Source organism: Brachypodium distachyon, chromosome 2 (assembly GCF_000005505.3).
Source record: "Brachypodium distachyon strain Bd21 chromosome 2, Brachypodium_distachyon_v3.0, whole genome shotgun sequence".
In the NCBI taxonomy this organism is placed as follows: domain Eukaryota; kingdom Viridiplantae; phylum Streptophyta; class Magnoliopsida; order Poales; family Poaceae; genus Brachypodium; species Brachypodium distachyon.
In genome coordinates, this window is record NC_016132.3 from 11,544,059 (window position 1) to 11,562,820 (window position 18,762).

At 51.4% G+C, this 18,762-nt stretch overlaps 2 protein-coding genes across 3 annotated transcripts; one reads left to right on the forward strand and one right to left on the reverse strand.

The window, feature by feature from the left end:
- The first annotated feature begins 13,935 nt into the window (after positions 1–13,935).
- Positions 13,936–15,234, forward strand: LOC100828479 (probable glutathione S-transferase GSTF1). Its single transcript, XM_003565716.4, has 3 exons — positions 13,936–14,199; positions 14,373–14,421; positions 14,521–15,234. Exons 1-3 carry the CDS (start codon positions 14,050–14,052, stop codon positions 14,976–14,978), a joined length of 657 nt encoding a protein of 218 aa, XP_003565764.1. The 5' UTR covers positions 13,936–14,049; the 3' UTR covers positions 14,979–15,234.
- A 252-nt stretch (positions 15,235–15,486) lies between these two features.
- LOC100828780 lies at positions 15,487–18,677 on the reverse strand. Of its 2 annotated transcripts, XM_014898472.2 has the most exons (3): positions 16,252–18,677; positions 15,688–15,773; positions 15,487–15,605 (listed from the first exon to the last, which is right to left on the reverse strand). In XM_014898472.2, exons 1-2 carry the CDS (start codon positions 18,356–18,358, stop codon positions 15,715–15,717), a joined length of 2,166 nt encoding a protein of 721 aa, XP_014753958.1. In that variant the 5' UTR covers positions 18,359–18,677; the 3' UTR covers positions 15,487–15,605; positions 15,688–15,714. The 2 variants fall into 2 exon arrangements, with proteins under 2 accessions (XP_014753958.1, XP_003565765.1); XM_003565717.3 differs by lacking the exons at positions 15,487–15,605; positions 15,688–15,773 and having other exon boundaries at positions 16,032–18,677.
- Between the last annotated feature and the right edge of the window lie 85 nt (positions 18,678–18,762).

Genomic DNA, 18,762 nt, shown 5'->3' on the forward strand with positions numbered 1-18,762 from the left:
ATCAATACAATACACCAAAAGCAGGACGTAGGGGTATTACCTTCCGAGGACCCTGAACCTGGGTAAACCTTGCGACTCCCCTAGTCTTTGTTAGTCGACGAAATTGTTGGTGCATCCCGTGCTCTTCCTCAGTCAAAAACCCTCAAGTTAGGGTATTGCCGAGGTAGCCCCTCGTCATTGGCTCCGACCGAGAGGAAAAAGTGCATCAGATCTACGATCTTCTCAACCATGCCGCTCTCAATCCGCAAGAGGAGCCGATCCGCTTCGGATCCTTGAGTTTCTCAGCTCACCCGCCAACATTGTGCTCGGCCTTCCGCAACTTTTGCGGTCTTCTGGAGCTGTCATTCAGAGGTTTTGACCTCCGAGTCAGCCGCGAAGGAATCATCAGCTTCACAGATCTGTCACCGACAGGACAGATCTGCGAGTCTCTGGTGGCGTCACCAACTGATCCTTCACCCCCGATGTGCTCGTTGGGTGAAACAGGGCAAATTTTGGCCAAATTTTTTTGCACCGAGTGCGATTCGCACCACTCGGTGTTCGCTGAAGATTCCACTCCTTACAACGTCAATACCTGTTCGAGTGTAGCAATCAATCCCGCTGATGTAACTATGATCCCTTGCATGACCTTGGCACAGGTCTTCGCAGTGGAAGTAGGCGAGAGCAGTGGAGATGGACAACGAGCCGGCAGAACCATCTTCGCTGAGGCACGCGCAAGAGACGTGACCAATGATCGTCCAACGATCATTCTCACGCCGGAAGAAGAAGCTCGGGTCGAGGCCGCTCTTAACGGCACCAACCCTTTGCCAGCAGACGCCACGTGCAATGAGATGATGGCATACCACCATGCGCTAGACACTACGCATGCTCGACTGCGAGAGGAGCAGGCGGAGCTCCAACGGCGGAGGGAGGTCGCCGACGCTTCGAGTGCTCGCAGACAGCTCTCAGCACAGAGTCGCAGTGCGTGCTCTCGGAGCACCCCCAGATACAGAGCGCCGCGCTATCAGTCTCGGCTGAACAATATCCCCGAGCGAGACCGCATCGGCATGACACGCAGTTTGGATGACGAACTGATGACGGTCAACACCCAGGGAGAGTTGCTTCCCCGGACGCCACAAGGAGCTGTGGTCGCTGCAAACACGTACCTCCTATCCACCATGCCATCGGATGATGACCCGAAGGCAGCAATCCACAAGCAGGTCTTGGCCGGCTTGGGCCTCATCGGGAATGCCCTCATGGGCCCCAACTCGAACCAGATGGAGCCCCGACGTCATAGGGACGACGGCTCCCCACGACAAAACAATCACACGACTCCTCCACAACGGGGACTGGAAGAACAGCCTCATCGCCGCCGCAACACCCCCGTACTAGGAGATGCTCGTGATATCATTACGCAACAGAGAATCGATCGCGAGCGGTCAGCCCGTGCTGGCCACATCATAGAGGACGAAGATGAACCTTGCGGCGCGGCCTGCTTTAGTCGTCGCGTTCGCAACTCGAAGATGCCCGATAATTTTTCAGTATCTTCGAGCGCAATCAAGTTTGACGGTTCCCAGGAGCCGACAGCTTGGTTAGAAGATTACCTCACAATGGTGCGACTGAAGGGAGGAACGAAGAACACAGCCATGAAGTGTTTACAGTTGCAGCTCAAGGGGCACGCTCGCACATGGCTGGCTAGTCTGCCAGAAGGTGAAATAGGCTCATGGGACGAGTTATACCAAGTTTTTACCTGTACATTTCGGGCAACATATAAAAGGCCAGTCTCATTGGAACAACTTCGAGCATGCACTCAGAGGTTGAGTGAGTCCATTCGATCGTATATACAACGATGGACGTCCCTCAAAAATGCAGCAGAAGAGATATCAGACGAGAGCGCAGTCGACGCCTTTAAGCGTGGGCTGAAGCGTGTCACTTTTAAGGAAGAACTGGGACGGAGCAAGCCATAAACGGTTGCAGATCTGATGGAGATAACTTCGAGCATGCACTCAGAGGTTGAGTGAGTCCATTCGATCGTATATACAACGATGGACGTCCCTCAAAAATGCAGCAGAAGAGATATCAGACGAGAGCGCAGTCGACGCCTTTAAGCGTGGGCTGAAGCGTGTCACTTTTAAGGAAGAACTGGGACGGAGCAAGCCATAAACGGTTGCAGATCTGATGGAGATAGCAAATAAGTGGGCAGATGGAGAAGATTCAATTCGGAATGAGCACAATGCACTACCAGATGATGAAGAAGCCGAGCGAGGACACAGTCGCAACACCAAGAGAAGAAAGAAGCGAAAGGAGCGGGAGCCCAACGCCCCCGAGTTTGTAGCAGCAGAGTTCGACCGTAATGGTGGTGTTCGAGGTGAAGGAAATCATGAAGGACATCAGGATAGAAGTAACCGTGGTAACTACCGAGATAGCAGCAAGAACCAGCAGTGGCAGCCCCGGAGATTGCGGCGAGATGGGCAACCTGCTTTGTCATTGACACAACAGTTGTCGTCTCCCTGCCCTTTCCATGGCACCAGGGATGCTGATGGAAATATAAGGTGCGGCCACACACTGTTCGAGTGCCGTTGTTTCTACGAGTTGCAGGACACATGCAGCCAGTTTCAGAACTCAACGGCAAGCAGGGATTATCCTCGGGGGCTAGGTGAGCAATCAACGAGGAGTAATCCTAACACTCTGGCTCTGCCACACGCCACTCGAGCTGGCATGATCGCGCATAACGCGCCACCACCCCCTCCACTGCCACCAAATTACGCCGGATCCGTGCAACACACGCAACCCGCGTCACGACCATCAGAACCACCAGCCACAGCTGACGTGTATCCAGCGCCTTTGGGAAATATCTGCATGATACAGAAAGGAAGGCCGTCCAACAGACATCAAAAAGTTATCACTCGACAAGTTCATCTGGCTGTGGCAACACCACTCGCCACCCCAGAGTACCTCGACTGGTCCGAGGTCGCCATTTCATTCTCGCGGGCGGATCACCCACCTCGATTCCGAGGCCAGGACAGTCAGCACTAGTCCTCGACGCTCAGGTGGGAGGCTACGAGATGTGCAAAGTGTTCATAGATGGAGGCAACGGCATCAACATCATATTTGCGGATACACTAAGGGCAATGAACACATCATTAACGAATCTCCAAGCTACAGACACATCTTTTCACGGAATTGTTCCAGGAAAAACTGCACTACCATTAGGCCGGGTTAGCCTCGACGTTGTCTTTGGCAACCCCGCCAACTTCCGCAAATACCGGATCGATTTTGATGTACTCGACTGGAATCGCAATACCATGTGCTTCTGGGCCGGCCAGCACTCGCCAGATTCATGCCCATCCCACATTATGCATATCTTATGCTGAAAATGCCTGGACCGTACGACATAATCACCGTCCGTGGAAGCTTTACAAGATCGAACAATTGTGACAGAGATTTCCACAAACTTGTTGAATCATTCGGCATGCAGATGGAACTCGCCTCTTTGAAGGCAACGACGGACAGTGACGTACTTCCCATGATGAAGAAAGCGCCACCACAGATAGAGTTCAGCACGAAGAGTGATACAACAGAGCATCAGGTACATCCGACTGATTCCAGCAAAACAGTGCTGGTGTCTTCGAGCCTTCCTCCCACATAGGAAAGCGCGCTCGTCGAGTTCCTGCGCGAGAATTGGAATTTTTTTGCCTGGGTACCATCCGACATGCTGGGTATTCCCAGGGAACTCGCCGAGCACCCTCTACATGTGGACAAGCATGCCAAGCCCATTAGACAACCAATGCGACGATTTTCAGAGCCCAAGTGCAAGGCTATTGGTGAAGAGGTCAATCGCTTACTCGACACCCAGTTCATCCGGGAAATGAAACAAGCTACCTGGGTGACGAACCCCGTGCTTGTCCCGAAGAAGAACACGAAAGTTTTGCGCATGTGCGTCGATTTCACCTCACTGAACAAGCATTGCCCGAAAGATCATTTTCCCCTGCCTCGAATCGACTAGATCGTCGACTCGACTGCGGGATGTGCTCGATTGTCATTCCTTGATGCATATTCTGGGTACAATCAGATTCGATTGAAGAAGGAGGACGAAGACAAGACAGCATTCATAACACCTTATGGAGTTTTCTGCTACACAACTATGCCTTTTGGACTGAAAAACGCAGGCGCTACGTATCAACGCTGCATGCAAGCATGTCTTGGGGCGCAGCTGGGCAGAAATGTTCAAGTTTATATCGACGATATCGTTATCAAGACAAAGAATGAAGATACTCTATTAGAGGATATTCGAGAGACATTCCAGAATCTTGAGAAGTATCGGATCAAGCTTAACCCAACGAAATGCGTTTTCGGAGTACCTGCAGGGCAGCTTCTGGGTTATTTTCTTTCTGCAAGGGGAATCGAAGCAAATCCAGACAAGATCAGAGCAATAGTGACAATGAAGGAACCAACAAACATCCATGCAGTACAGCAGCTTACAGGAAGAGTGGCAGCCCTCAGCCGGTTCATTAGCAGATTGGGAGAAAAGGCTCTGCCAATTTACCAGCTACTCAAAAAGGGAGAAAATTTACATGGACACCCGAAGCCAGCAGTGCATTCGCCGATCTAATGCGCATGCTATTGACTTCACCTGTCCTTGTAGCCCCACTTGAGAATGAGCAGCTCCTGCTATACCTCACCGCCACAAATCAGGTGGTCAACACGGCCTTGGTAGTAGAAAGGGCAGAAGAAGGGAAAGCGCAGCCAGTCCAGAGGCCGATATACTATGTTAGTGAAGTGTTATCTCTCACGAAGCAACGTTATCCACATTATCAGAAACTGGCATACGGAGTATTCATGACGGCCCGGAAGCTGGAACACTATTTTCAGCAGCACCCGATCGTCGTGGTGAGTGAGGCTCCACTCGCCAACATTCTCAATAACCCAGAGGCAATAGGTCGTGTCGCCCAATGGGGAATCGAGCTCTCGCCCAAGAATATCACATACGAGCGCCGGAAAGCAATCAAGTCGCAAGTACTGCCAGATTTCATCGCCGAGTGGACCGAGATGCAGACTCCAAGCCCGCCCGACTTGTCGAGTGCCTGGACCATGTCTTCGATGGATCCAAACGAGCAGAAGGCGCAGGGGCAGGAGTAATACTGATCTCGCCAAAAAGGGACAAGATGCGCTATGTCTTTCAGATGCACTTCCGCAACGCCTCCAACAATGAAGCTGAGTATGAGGCCTTGTTGCATGGCATGCGGATGGCAAAAGCATGTGGCGCTACTCGTCTAATGATCTATGGCGACTCTAATTTGGTCGTGCAACAAACAATGAAGACCCGCGACGCAGTTTCAGACACCATGATCACCTACCGTGATATGTACAACACATTGGAGGGTAATTTTGACGGAAGTGAGCTCGCGCATGTCAGCCGATCCAGTAACCAAGAGGCCGATCCAGTAACAAAGAGGCCGATCATTTAGCCAACCTGGGATCTACACGGGCAGCAGTTCCGCCTGGAGTTTTTCTGGAAATCATTCATCAACGATCCATCAAAGAGAAGAGCACGATTGCCTCAGTCAAAAAATCGTCCAACTCAGAGCTTCTAACTGACTCAACACTTTCACCCGACAACCCCGTAGTCGAGCAAGCAGAAGACAGTGCAGTCGAAGTCATGGCAATAGAACCAACATGGATGAAGCCACTACTCGCATACATGCTCCGGCAGGAGTTGCCAGAGGATACAACCGAAGCTAGAAGGATTATGTGGCGATCGAAAGCTTTCACAGTGATCAACGGCGAGTTGTACAAACGCAGTGTCTCTGGCATTTTTCAGAGATGTATTGCACCAGAAGAAGGACATGATATCCTCCTAGGTATCCTTCAGGGCACGTGCGGGCACCATGCCGGAAGCGAAACAATCACCGCCAAAGCCTTCAGAGCTGGATTCTACTGGCCCACGGCCTTACTCGACGCTCAAGCTATCGTCAGCAAATGCGAGGCATGTCAGATGTTCGCCACGAAGCCGCATGCCCCAGCTTCTGAACTCAAGACAATTCCCATCGCCTGCCTTTTGCGCAATGGGGACTCGACATGGTAGGCCCGTTGAGGAAGTCGCGTCATGGAGGACATCGTTTTCTGCAAGTCGCCATTGACAAATTTTCAAAGTGGATCTAGGACATGCCAATTGCAAGCGCCACATCTACAACGGCTATCCAATTCTTCAGATCCATCATTTTCCGTTTTAGCGTTCCTCACAGGATCATCACAGACAATGGAAGCAACTTCAAGGCAGCCGACTTTCAAGACTTTTGCGGGCAGATGGGGATTCGAATCAACTACGCTGCAGTCGCGCACCCGCAAACAAATGGCCAGGTCGAAAAGGCCAATGGTCTGCTCACTGAAGGCATGCGGAAAAGGTTGATGACACCCTTGCGGAGAGCAGCTGGTGCGTGGGTCGAAGAACTCCCCTTGGTACTCTAGAGCCTTTGCACTACACCAAATTCTTCCACGCAGTTCACCCCTTTCTTTATGGTGTACGGGGCAGAAGCAGTGCTACCATCCGAGGCGAGGTATAACGCACCTCGGGTCGCAGCATACGCCGGACCAGACTGCACAGAAGGTATGGAAGATGCACTCGACGCAGCAGATAAGGCACGCGACATCGCCCTCGCTCGGTCAACGGTCTACCAACAGAGTCTCCTTCAGCTGAAACAGAAAAGTCATCACAAATTGGCATCGCCATGGGAGGGGCCTTACATCATATCCAAAGTAATCCCAGGCGGTGCCTACATCCTGAAAGATCCGGCAACCAACATCGATTTCGGCACGGCGTGGAACGCCACGCAGTTACGGCGTTTCTACGCTTAAATTTCTCTACAAATAGACTCAGTTTATCTTTTCATCGTTTTCAGTTTCTATCCAGTCATATTATGTTCATCAGTATATCATTGAATAAAGACTAGTTTTCCCCTCGTACATGAGCTGAATTACTGCATTAAACACCTCCGTCTCTCCAAAGACCTGAGGGATGTATCTATATAATATCTCTAGAGTGGGGCAACTCTAGCACCACAGTTAAAGCTCTGTGGATGGCACTTACCCGAAAGTCAATCAGGACTCGGGGGCTGCGCGAAGCACCCGCCAATACAAGCATTGTACAGATACATTGCATAAACCACGATTAGCCCTGTCCAAGCAAGGACTCAGAACCATCAGATCGCCGCTCTTGTCGCAGGCGACACTCAGGCGCAAGTCTGTCGCACTTTGTCACGACACAAGATATTCAACACCGTCAAGAAAGATCAACTGATAAAGGTACGTATTCCAAATATTTAACTAACAAAGTTTTGGTTCCAGAACATAACAAAGGGAGATGAAGCACGCGCTACTCGACACCTAATTGCAAGAAAAGACTCGGGGGCTGCTTCCCCCCACAAGTACTAAAACTCAACGACGCAGTAGAAGTCTATATCATCTCGACAAGATTGACCAGCTCTCGAGCATGCCACTCGACGGCGTCATAGTAATACCCCATGTTAATCTCGCCGTCTTCAAAAAATGGCACCACATGCAATCCCCCCAGATCCAGGCCGGCATATCGAAGCCGAACAAAGGCCAGGCCAACAGTGGCGCCAGTTACAAGCTGCTCATGTATATAACTCTTGATGACAGCCGAATCCGTGAACAAACGGACCAAACCCCAAAGGTTATCAAGAACCGGCATGTTCGGAAAAAGTGCCCGATGAATGTCAGTCATAATCTGGCGGCATGAGCTCAAAGAAGCTTTGGCCCGGGCAGCCCGATCCTATAGAAGCGCCAACACATACCCCCCATCGGAGACGAACCAGAAGGAAGGAACCGTCGGCCTCGCCTGTTGAAGAGTGTTCAGGCGATGACGAACGCGCTCGGCTTCCTCGTGAGACTCGAGGATAATTTCTGCAAGTACAAGACAGTCTGCTAAAGACAAGAAACAATACAGAACGAGCAATCAGAGCTTATCGAAACAAGCTCCCCCAGAAGAAATTTTTCTCGGGTGGCAGCAGCACGAGGTTTCGACTTCCACACGGCAACTTCCCCGCGGAGCGCTTCCCCGCGGAGCGCCAAGAACTGACGTTCAGCGTCCCTCACACGATCGCGAAGGTACATGGTCTCATCAGAGCGACTCATCTCGGGGAAAGCAACGAAGCAGTTGATCTAGCCAGATATGTCAATCGATGAGTCCAAGCCCGACTATAAATAGTCGGCCATGGACTCGGGGGCTACTCCCATCGGGAGAGCTGATCGCGCACCCGACTAAATTTGCCTACGACAAAGGATATTCAAGTCCATGCCTAACTCTGTGCAGTTAGCCATGCACTCGGGGGCTACTCCCATAGGGAGCGCTGTCCGCGCACCCGACGAAATTTTCCTATATCAAAGTCTATTCGAGTCCATGCCTAACTCCGTGCAGTTAGCCACGAACTCGGGGGCTACTCCCATCGGGAGCGCTGTCCGCGCACCCAAGGGTAACCCAAGTAGTAAATATGGATAAGACGTACAACACATGGACATCGATTCATCATATACCATCAATATAACAGATCCATTACAGTGGCCATATACAATTTTGTTTTTTGAGTCCGTCCCCAACTACAAGGCTTGGTATACGTGCTCCAGCGTCGATCGACAGGAGTCGGCAAAACCCCCAATCTGGTCAACACGATTTTGCATCAACGCCAAAGCTCGGCTCCTATCCCTGTCATACCAGAAGGACAATCTGTTCGAGGTATTCAGCCTGCTCAGTCCGGAGTTCACGCTCTCAAACTCTAATTGGGGGTCAAGTTGAAGACCTGAGGCATCCGAATCAGTAACAGCCACAATGCAAAGTTAATAATCAAACCAGACGAAGGAAGAAATTTCTGTTACCTGCTAGTTTCTTGCACATCATCGACAGCTCCTTCATCAGGAACTGTTCGCGGTCAGCGGCGGCTTTGGCTTTCGTCCGTTGCACAACCACCTCCCCCGTGACCACCCAAAGTTTTTGCTCAAGACCCTTCAGCTGGTCCCTCAAGATCGTCGGGTCCAGAAGGGATGCGGGGGAAGACGCCGGAGTCGCCGCGAGAGCAAGTACCGGTTGCGGTCGCGCGGGAACGACCTCAGCAAGCGGTGTTTCGCGATTTTTGTCATCATCGCTCTACAGCGCCAGACAAGACAAAGAAGCAAATTTATCTTCAAAGATAATCAAGTGACACACATATCACATCAAGAGAATCAAACTCAGTATATTAAGGCACCATGGTACTGGTTTCATCCCAAAAGACGTCATGATGGAGTCAATACTACGAACTATTACAGCAAGGCAAAGGCAAATACAAGTATCACGACGAAGGATGAGCCCCAACCTCATCCGTAGCTTCCTGCGCGGTCCGGACAGTCGCCGCATTCAGCTCCTCAATGACGGCGGTAAATTTCTTCGGCAGCTTCCGTCCCCGCTTGGCGTAGCGCTTCAAGTAGACAACCTGCCCATCCGGAGTCGTCGGGGCACCATCAGCAACCTTCTACAGCACTACTTGGTCGAGTCCATGCGCGAGCGAGAGAATGAACGCAGCTTCAGCACCGGCCTGCGTCTGCCGCTCGAGTAAAATCTTCGAGTGGGTCTTCTCTGTCGAAGAAACTCAACAAGCCGTCGGGTGAACCCGGCGCCTCAGCATCTGGATACATACTCGCGAATAGAGACCTCAGGGAAGAAGTCACCTTCATGAGCATGTCACCCGTATGATCGCAAAGTTCTCCGACGGAGCCCACCACACCGCTCAGCTCAGTCGCTTGGTGTTTGCCCCGAAGGGTGGCCAAGGAGCCAAGGGAGTCTGCGCAAAAATCACGTCAGTTGAAGCAATCGCAAGGGAAAGAAAACTTCTTAAGATAGGGTCAAACTCACCGGTGAGTGCGTCGACGGCAACCGAAAGCTGCGACTTCAATTTGTCATCTCGAGAGGCAATTTCTTTCCTCTCGAGTGCAAGACTCTCCTGTGCCTCCAATTTGGGACTGCTTGACAGCTGCGTCCACCTCGGCACGAGCAGCCGCCAATTCCTTGGCAGAATCAGCAACTAGTTGCCCATACTTCGACCGCCACTCCTGACCATTGCCAACTGCCGCATCGCGTAGTCAGTTGGCTTGTTCGGTCAAACCTACAAGTGCAGAAATGGTTAACAGGCAACAGTCCATGCAACAGTATGGTGAAGGATTAAATCTAGCTAAGGAACACAGATTCATACCATTGGCGTGCACAGCGGCTTCTTTCGCTTGGTCCAGCTCCAGGGGTAGTTGCCGGTTCTCCTCCTCTAAAATCAGATAGCGGTCGCCAAGATCCACCAGCTTTTCGACGAAAGGCTGCAATGGACAGAAGCATGAGTGAAAACCCTTAGCAGAAAACTTTCACTCAACACTCCCATCGGGAGAATACTTACATGATTTTAAGGCACCAGCGACCCAATGCGCAGATGAGATGCAGAAGTCGACGGCTGCGCGATCGTCTGAGCTGGCGGAGTCTTGGGAAGCCCTACTGGCGAATTCCTCGCTAATGGAGAATCTTGCACCTCGCTAGTAGCAACTCTGGCCTTTTTGGTTAGGGGAGCCGACGGAGATGGCAGCTGGAGCTTCGGCTCGTTTGAAGCGGCCATGGCACTTGAAGGAATCGTCTCTTCGTGCGCCTCGTGCTGATAAGAGTCTCCAGTCGACTGCTCCGCTTCACTCAACCGACCCTGCTTTCGGGATTGATGGCCGTCTTCGTCCTCATCCATGTCATCTTCGTAAAGGGCATCGGAGTTGGAACCGTGAACCAGTTCGTCGTCGTCGACTAGCACTCCCTCGTCCAGCGAAGGCTGGCTCATAAGCTCCTGATGGCCCTGTAGCAACATCTTTCGATGAAGACTAACATGGAAATTGCAGGGTAATAAATGGCGAGTGAGCAAGTAAAAATCACCTCTTCGCGCGATGATCGGGTCCATAGGGTGGAAGAGGCGACTCCAGATCTTCTAAGGTGATTTCCTTTCGAGTAACCACCCTAACTTGGGTCAGAAGATCCTCATCCGACAGCTCTTGCACGCAAACTAGAGTGGAATCTGTCAGCCCCGAGTACTTCCATATAGAGTGAACTCGAGCTTGGATCGGCTGAATCCGCCCCTTCATAAAAAGAGCGATAAGCTGCAAACCACTCACCTCTTTCTCGGGAGTCTGCTAAAGCTCGACTACCTGTTTTAATAGAGCAGTAGCCTCTGCATCTTCTTCTGCTATCAACTCATGATTCCAAGACTTCAGTTTCCTCACCTGAGCAGTAGCGGAGAACTCGGGCAGGCTGAAATCCTTGCCGTCGACTGGTTCATCCTGGAGGTAAAACCACCGACTCCTCCACTGCTGTACCGACTCGATCTGATGAAGGGAGAAATACTGAACATCTCCACGAACCTGGATGTTGGCGCCGCCGGTCTTATAGATCCAGTCGCCTTTACCCTATCGCTTAATGATGGATAGCTTTTTCCACAGACCCCAGTGGGGTTTCACGCCCAAATAGCACTCACAGAGCGTAATGAAACACGCAATGTGCAAATAGCTATTAGGCGTCAGATCATGCATCTGAAGCCCGTACGCCAGCAGCAGTGCATGGAAGAAGAAGTGGACTGGGAGAGAAAGGCCACAGATAACAAAATCATAGAACATAACTCGCTCCCCAGGCCTGGGACGGGGAGTTACCTCGTTGCCCGGGATGCGAACTTTGCCAAAATCTTCTCCTGGAATCAGCCCATGCTTCCGCATCACCGAGAAGTGACGCGCCAAGATCCCGGAGCGCTTCCATTTCCTAGTCCTCTTGTCGCCGCCAAGCATGGCATCAACGGTTTTCTTCGATTTCTTGTCCATGGCGGGGGCAGCATCGCGAGATGTCTTCCAGCTGTCAGTAGCGGCGCTGGCGCCAGCGGCAGCGGAGGCTTTCTTCTTGCCCATGGCAGCAAACGCACAATGGCACTAAGGAACGAGGGGTGGAGCGAGAACGACGGAGGGGAAGTTGGGCTGGAGTAAAGAAGCAGAGCGCAGGAGGAAGCAGGAATTGAATGCAGAAGACAAGGAGGCGAAATGAGGTAAGAAGAAGAAGATTGATATTGCAACAGGAAAGGGCGGAATCACCGCCGCACGATTCAGAATGATGCCACGCGTTTCGCATCTATGTATGACGTGTGGTCCTAGCAGAAAAGAGTCGTTTCCCCTTCCACCGATTCAGGAACCCATGACAGCTATCATTGCGCCTAAATTCTTGCGCACGTCGTATGGTCAAATCAAACTGATCGCCTTAGCAGTACTCAATTCAGTCCGTGCATAAAGCATAAGGTACGTCCCATCGACTGCCCAGACCATTTCTTTTATCAGAGCGTCAGCAAAGACGTCATATCAAACTCTGGAAAGCTCGGGTTTCCCACCCGACGGCACAGAAACTCGAAGTGTACCCGACATACGGGCACTCGATAGTATTATCTGGGTCGCACAGACTGTGAAATACACCCGAAGCCACGCCCATAACGTGAAGGTAAGACCCGATGGTTTTCATCGGGCCTGGAAATCAGCACCGTCAGGCGATTCCAGAACATCCATGCGCTTGCATGAAGAAAAGATCCCAACAGACGTGTTGGTTGATCGCCCCAAAGTACTGGATTTCGAGTCTTTAAAGCCCCCGGCAGGTTGGACTCGAATACCGCCAGTTATCCAAGCTCGAGCTTGGGGACTCGAGTGCTGATGTATGCGAACAAAGTTTTTGCCCCGGAGCAATTAACTGGACTCGACCGATCGAGTATTCCAAGCGTGTTACGCAACCATCCCACACAGCATCAATACAATTTGCAGAAATACCCTGTGGTTTCCGAGTCACAGGCTAAGAACTCTCGAAGTTCGGGCCTGACGAACACTTGAGTCAATCGACCGACAGAAGATTATTTGCAATTTGCTACACAGTCGAGTAATCAGAATAAGAAAACTCTTGCGTCCCTACCCGAGCCTACGCCTCGAAAAGGGACTTGTGGGCTAACTGACGAGGGAATGACGCTTCAAGTACTCAACCTTCATATACCCGATACAGCCCAACAGGGGGTCCACTCGAAGGCCCATCAAGTATATGCAGGTCGAGTCCCTCAAAGTGCGGCTCAAGCCAAAGAACATAATCTTATCATACCGGAATGAACTGATCTGATTGTAACCTTCCCGATTATCACACCCGAGACCTAACCGCCAATATATAAGGCTAGGAGGTGGGATCGGGAAAGGCGATCCTTTATACACACGCCAGATTCATCTGTGCTTCATAGCTTCATAGCTTTCCTGTAATCTCAATCAATACAATACACCAAAAGCAGTACGTAGGGGTATTATCTTCCGAGGGCCCTAAACGTGGGTAAACCTTGCGACTCTCCTAGTCTTTGTTAGTCGATGAGATTGCTAGTGCACCTCGTGTTCTTCCTCAGTCAAAAACGTTCGAGTTACGGAATTGCCGAGGTAACTCCTCGACAGCCGTACATCACCGAATCAGCATCCGAACTTCTGACCTTTCTTTCTTGTATGGATCAAACGGACAACCAGCTGTACTTCCTCCTTTCATACTCCTGATTTTTTTTTTCTTTTTTTCTTTAAGATCAAAACCAGTTCTTTCTCCCTTCATAACTAACGATAACGATGGCACCCGATCGGGAAAAAAAAACGATAACGATGGCACGTTATTTGAATACGACACTAACTTGTATTGGCAGCACCCGCATGTTTCTAGACTCTTCCACCAGGCAGTTCGTCAGTACAGATTACGTGTACTATTCTTTACCTTAGCGCAACGAGTCAAAGACTATAACGCCGGTCTACTGCGTCCGGCCTTCTCGTTCTTTTCCATGCAACTACCAGGCAACATCAAACCAATAGTAAGCACGAGGACCTGCTGGACTCGATAACGCCACATATATGAAGAGGCGTGGTTCCGCAGTCCAGTGGGAATTGCACATCGCACATTGATCCTCTCCCTCTTCCTTGAAAAATAACTCTCTGTCTCTCGAATCTCGCCCCGCAATCTCTCTCGAAATCATGGCGCCGATGAAGGTGTTCGGGTCGGCGCCGTTCACGAACGTGGCACGGGTGCTGGTGTGCCTGGAGGAGATCGGCGCCGAGTACGATCTCGTGGACATCGACTTCCATGTCAAGCAGCACAAGGCCCCTGAGCAACTCGCCAGAAACGTACGTCAATACAAGGAAACACATATAGGGTCGAGGGATCATTCATCCCTCGTTCTCAGAGTTGATTTGGAAATAAGTTCCCGCAAAAGGAATAAGATTAGGAAATAAGTTTTCCATAGAAATATATTTATAAATAGTACCACCAGTAATTAACTGTGCTCTACTCCAAACAGCCATTTGGACAGGTCCCGGCGTTCCAGGACGGCGATCTGTTACTCTTCCGTGAGTCCACACACTTCATAAACCCCATCAATTTTCAAATCCTTCTACTATTTCGGAAGCAGGTCACTGAGCACAGAATTTTCTTTCCATCTTTCTCAGAATCCCGTGCAATTTCGCGGTACGTGCTCCGGAAGTACAAGACCGAGGAGGTGAATCTACTGCGGGAAGGCAACCTGGAAGAGTCTGCGCTCGTGGACGTGTGGCTAGACGTGGAGGCGCTTCAGTTCGACCCCGTGATGCACTCGGTGTTCTATCAGCACCGCGTTGTGCCCGTCCTGGGCGGGACAACTGATGCGAAGATGGTCGAGGTGAGCATCGGGAAGCTGAAGAAGGTGCTGGACGTGTACGAGGCCCAGCTGAGCAAGCACAGGTACCTGGCAGGGGATCTCGTCAGCCTCGCCGATCTTAGCCATTTCCCTGAGACGCACTACTTCATGGAGATGCCCCACGCGGCGGTGTTCGATTCGTATCCTCGTGTTAAGGCGTGGTTGGAGGATCTCATGTCCAGGCCGGCCGTCAAGAAGGTTGTTAAAATGATGGGCCAGGAAACCCACTAAAAGTTGTGCTAGTCTGTGCCGTACGTACTACGCCTGGTGCCTACTTACTAGCTGTACGCATGGTGCCTCTTTATTCCTTAGCTTTAGTTTCAGCTTAATTTTGTCTTGCAAATAATATACGTGTACCGTGCGCTCTGTTCACTTCACGGTATTGTTCGCTTTAGTCACTAGATTGTCTAGGGCATCTACGGTGGAAGATAACACTGTCATTTCTTATGTGTTCTTAAAAACAAGTACAACAAATATTGTACCATAAGTCATCTTTTAGTGTCATATCTTACAATTAGTGTTTACGTGAATAAAATTAATTAAATAAATGCTAAGAAAACGTGAATTCTAGTATAATTATAAAACTGTCTTATTATTGCTTTATCCTTCTTGTGAAGAAATTATCTATTAGTTAAGAAAACAGCTTGCTTTGAGAACCATGGTCTATGAGGAATCGCCAGTCTTCCACTCGCTTTCAACTCATGCATTATATTCTAGGAAGTATGCATCTTTCCTGGTATGAGTAATAAAAAAATCACCATCATTCATCAGTCATGTACTCATGTTCAGCACACCAAACATTATGTACTTGAACCAATACATTTGTAAATGGATTAAGATGTCATGAAGATATGCCATCTGAGGAAAGCATAAAATTGTCATGAGCACTCTGATGTAAGAAAACAGCTAACCAATCAATTATGCTTTGTTAAGTTCTTACACTGGGACATGCCACAATCTCAGTATCTCATCTAACATGTAGATATGGCTGCAAACTGTGTTCATATATTTTCGCTGATTCTACGCCTGCATAGTAAGTTAGACACATGTAAGTGCACCATGGTAAGAGAAAAATGTCTATAATAACATTAAGCATCTGATGCAAATAATGCCAAATCAAATGCAGTCTTGTAATGGGAGTAGCAAAATCCCGATCGAAAGTTCTTGGTCACCTTAATCACTGGGTCAATCAAAATTCTCTTTAATTATATGCCATTGGGGAAATTATCACTGAAGTACCAAGTATTAGTACCAACATATATATTAATTGGTGCTCACAACTAATGAGGATCGGAGAGAGTAATACTAATTTATATTCATATATGTACATAGGTAATTATTTCCAGACACGGTCTATTGCAATCCAACTACAAGGGAAAAAGGAAGTTATATGTTTGGTACCATCTGTCAATTGGTTAATGTGAGTAATGTCAGACATAAGTCTCGGGCCGGCTAACGATGCCGGCATGCCCAAGCAATGCCCACAGCACGGTTATGAACTCACCGCCACGCCGGAGCGACTTCGCATGCGCCGTGACATTCTCAGACGGCGCCAGGAAGACGATGAGCTCCGCCCAGAACTCGGCCAGGACCTTCCACACGAGCTCCTCGTTGCCGACCTCCTCCGCGAGCTGCCGGCCTAGCTTCGACGCCTTCCTCAGTGCTTGGTTCGTACTCCCGCCGAGGCACGTCGCCAGGCGCTCGTACCGCACCAGCGGCCCCGCGCAGCGCGCCAGCACCCTCGTCGCCTCCTCCACAACTCCCTCGTAGAGCTCCTCTGTCCATGCCGGGTGATCCGGTAACAGCTCTGGCTTCATAGCGACGAGGTAGGCACAGTAGCGTGACAGGTGAGTTGCCACGACCTCATGGCCTCCATCTGCGTCGACATTGTCGCTGCTGCCATGAGCTCCCTGATCTGACCGCTTGATCTCGAGTAGCCTTGTGGCGACATGCCACACAAGGATCTGCTCGGAGATGCTTGTCTCATCACCACCAATGCCGTCATCGGCGCCGCCTGCACCGATGCGGCAAGCCCAGACGAGCTTATCAGCGACGCCGTTGCGTCGAAGAGAAAGCACGCCGTTTACCAGTGATCCTTGGTTCGTCCTCAGAGTGGTGACGATGGCTGACTTCACCCACGCTGGCACGGCGACGGATGTCTTTGCGATCCGGTCCACATGCCGGGACACGCACCCGCAGTAGCACATCCGGGGCTGCAGGACGGACGACTGGCCGAACCGGTCGTCCCAGCGCTGCACGGCCTTGAACCGGAGGACGCGGCCGAGCTTGCGGCGAGTCCATGGCGATTTCCGCCACGACGGGCGGCGCGCGTACTCGCAGAGGGTGGCCACCTTGATCCAGTCGGAGCGGACGTAGTTGGCGATCTCCCACCCTTCCGTGAACACGATGGCGATGATGAAGGACACGGTGACGAGCATGTCGAGGCCGACGATGGCGTGGAAGATGGTGTCGTGGTTCTGCAGGTAGCTCCTGAGTTGGTTGTAGTCCACGGCCAGCGCCGTGCCTCTGTTGGTCATGTCGTGCACGATGGCCCCGCCGGCGGCCAGGCAGCTCATCCACGTGGCCAGCACGAGGGTCGAGTTGAGCACCGGGAACCACCAACCGCTCGCGTAGAAAGAGGTCAGCTTGGAGTAGAGCAAGTCGGCGAGGAAGGAAAGCTCGGTCTCGATCACCCGGAAGGCCCTCTCCGGGCTACTACCTGCCCCCAGGAGGCCATCCTGCACGAACGCCAATGCTCGGCGAGAGCCCACCTCGGCGAGGGGGCACCCGAGGAACCGCCGGAGCTGCAGCTTGAACAGGGAAAATGAAAGGCAGAGATCTTTAATCTGCGGATAAGACGCGAGGAGCGAGTCTCCCGTTGAAGAAAGTCGCCATATCCGGTCCACCGTGACGACATGCCCAGCATCGATGGACAACGAGGTCTGGCCAATTCGGTACCCTCGCGGCCTGGCCTCGATGTGTAGCTTCTCCTCGCCCATCACCAAGTACGGAGGCATGCTGTCTTCTTCTCCATGTGGCAGGAGGTCTTCTTGTTGCCCATAGAGCTGTTTCATGTAGTCAGAGATGAGGTAGGCGTTGAGCCCGACGGCGAAGGAGTTCTTGGCGAGCTCTGCAGCAACGAGGCGGTGGATGAGCTTGACGAGGCTGAGCACCCACAGCCAGAGCAGCACGCCGGTGAGCTGCGGGCTCCCGGCGTTGCCGCCGCTGCTGATGATGAGGAACGCCACCCAGCCCATCCGCGCCAGCTGCTCGACAGAGGGGCGGAACTTGCTGCTGCCGCTGCTGCCACCGGTGCTGTCGATGGTGAGGGAGGAAGACCGCGCGGTGTCGACGGTGTTGCGCAGGATCTGGAGGAAGACGGTCCATGCGAGGAGGAGGGGCACGCGCGCGGCGTCCCATTTGGCGGCCGCCGAGACGGCGTAGGAGACAAGCGGGAGGAACAAGGTGGATGCGGCCCACACGAATAGGCGCAGGGCCGGGTGGCCCGCGCGCCGGCGGTAGGAGCTGAGCACCACGAGGAGGGAGAGGAGGACGATGCTCACGATCGCCGCCACCTCCATCAGGAGGAGGTTCAGTAGGCTCGTGGCCATGGCGAAAATCACCTCGATGCCTCGATCGATCACTCTCCTCCGAACCCAAGCTAGCTAACAGTTATTAATTGTTCGAATTTCGCAAGACAAGACAAGCGTGTGCAGGGTGTAGTTATTCATGCATGCATGTGCATGGAATCAGCAGGTGGGTAAGCTTCATGCATGCATGCTGCAGGGTGATCAGAAGAAGGTTGGATTGCAAGCCAAGTAAAGGACAGAATTCAATTCTATGCTTTAGGCACAAACTCAAACAAGTAACTGGCTGTAAAGTCGCACATCACATGCACGATGCTTGAGCCTTCAGGTATACACAAGACACTTCATCCAGCAGGTTTGTGCAGCTTAAAATTGTTTTATCCATGATATATACTACTCCGTACTAATTTATACAGCTCACGCGTGAG

Excerpts from the sequence above, each read along its gene's own strand:
- LOC100828479 (XM_003565716.4), top strand. The coding sequence starts at position 14,050 with ATGGCGCCGATGAAGGTGTTCGGGTCGGCGCCGTTCACGAACGTGGCA. Across the intron at positions 14,200-14,372 it reads CTGAGCAACTCGCCAGAAAC|CCATTTGGACAGGTCCCGGC; the intron begins GTACGTCAATAC and ends TACTCCAAACAG. Across the intron at positions 14,422-14,520 it reads CGGCGATCTGTTACTCTTCC|AATCCCGTGCAATTTCGCGG; the intron begins GTGAGTCCACAC and ends CATCTTTCTCAG.
- LOC100828780 (XM_003565717.3), bottom strand. The coding sequence starts at position 18,358 with ATGGCCACGAGCCTACTGAACCTCCTCCTGATGGAGGTGGCGGCGATC.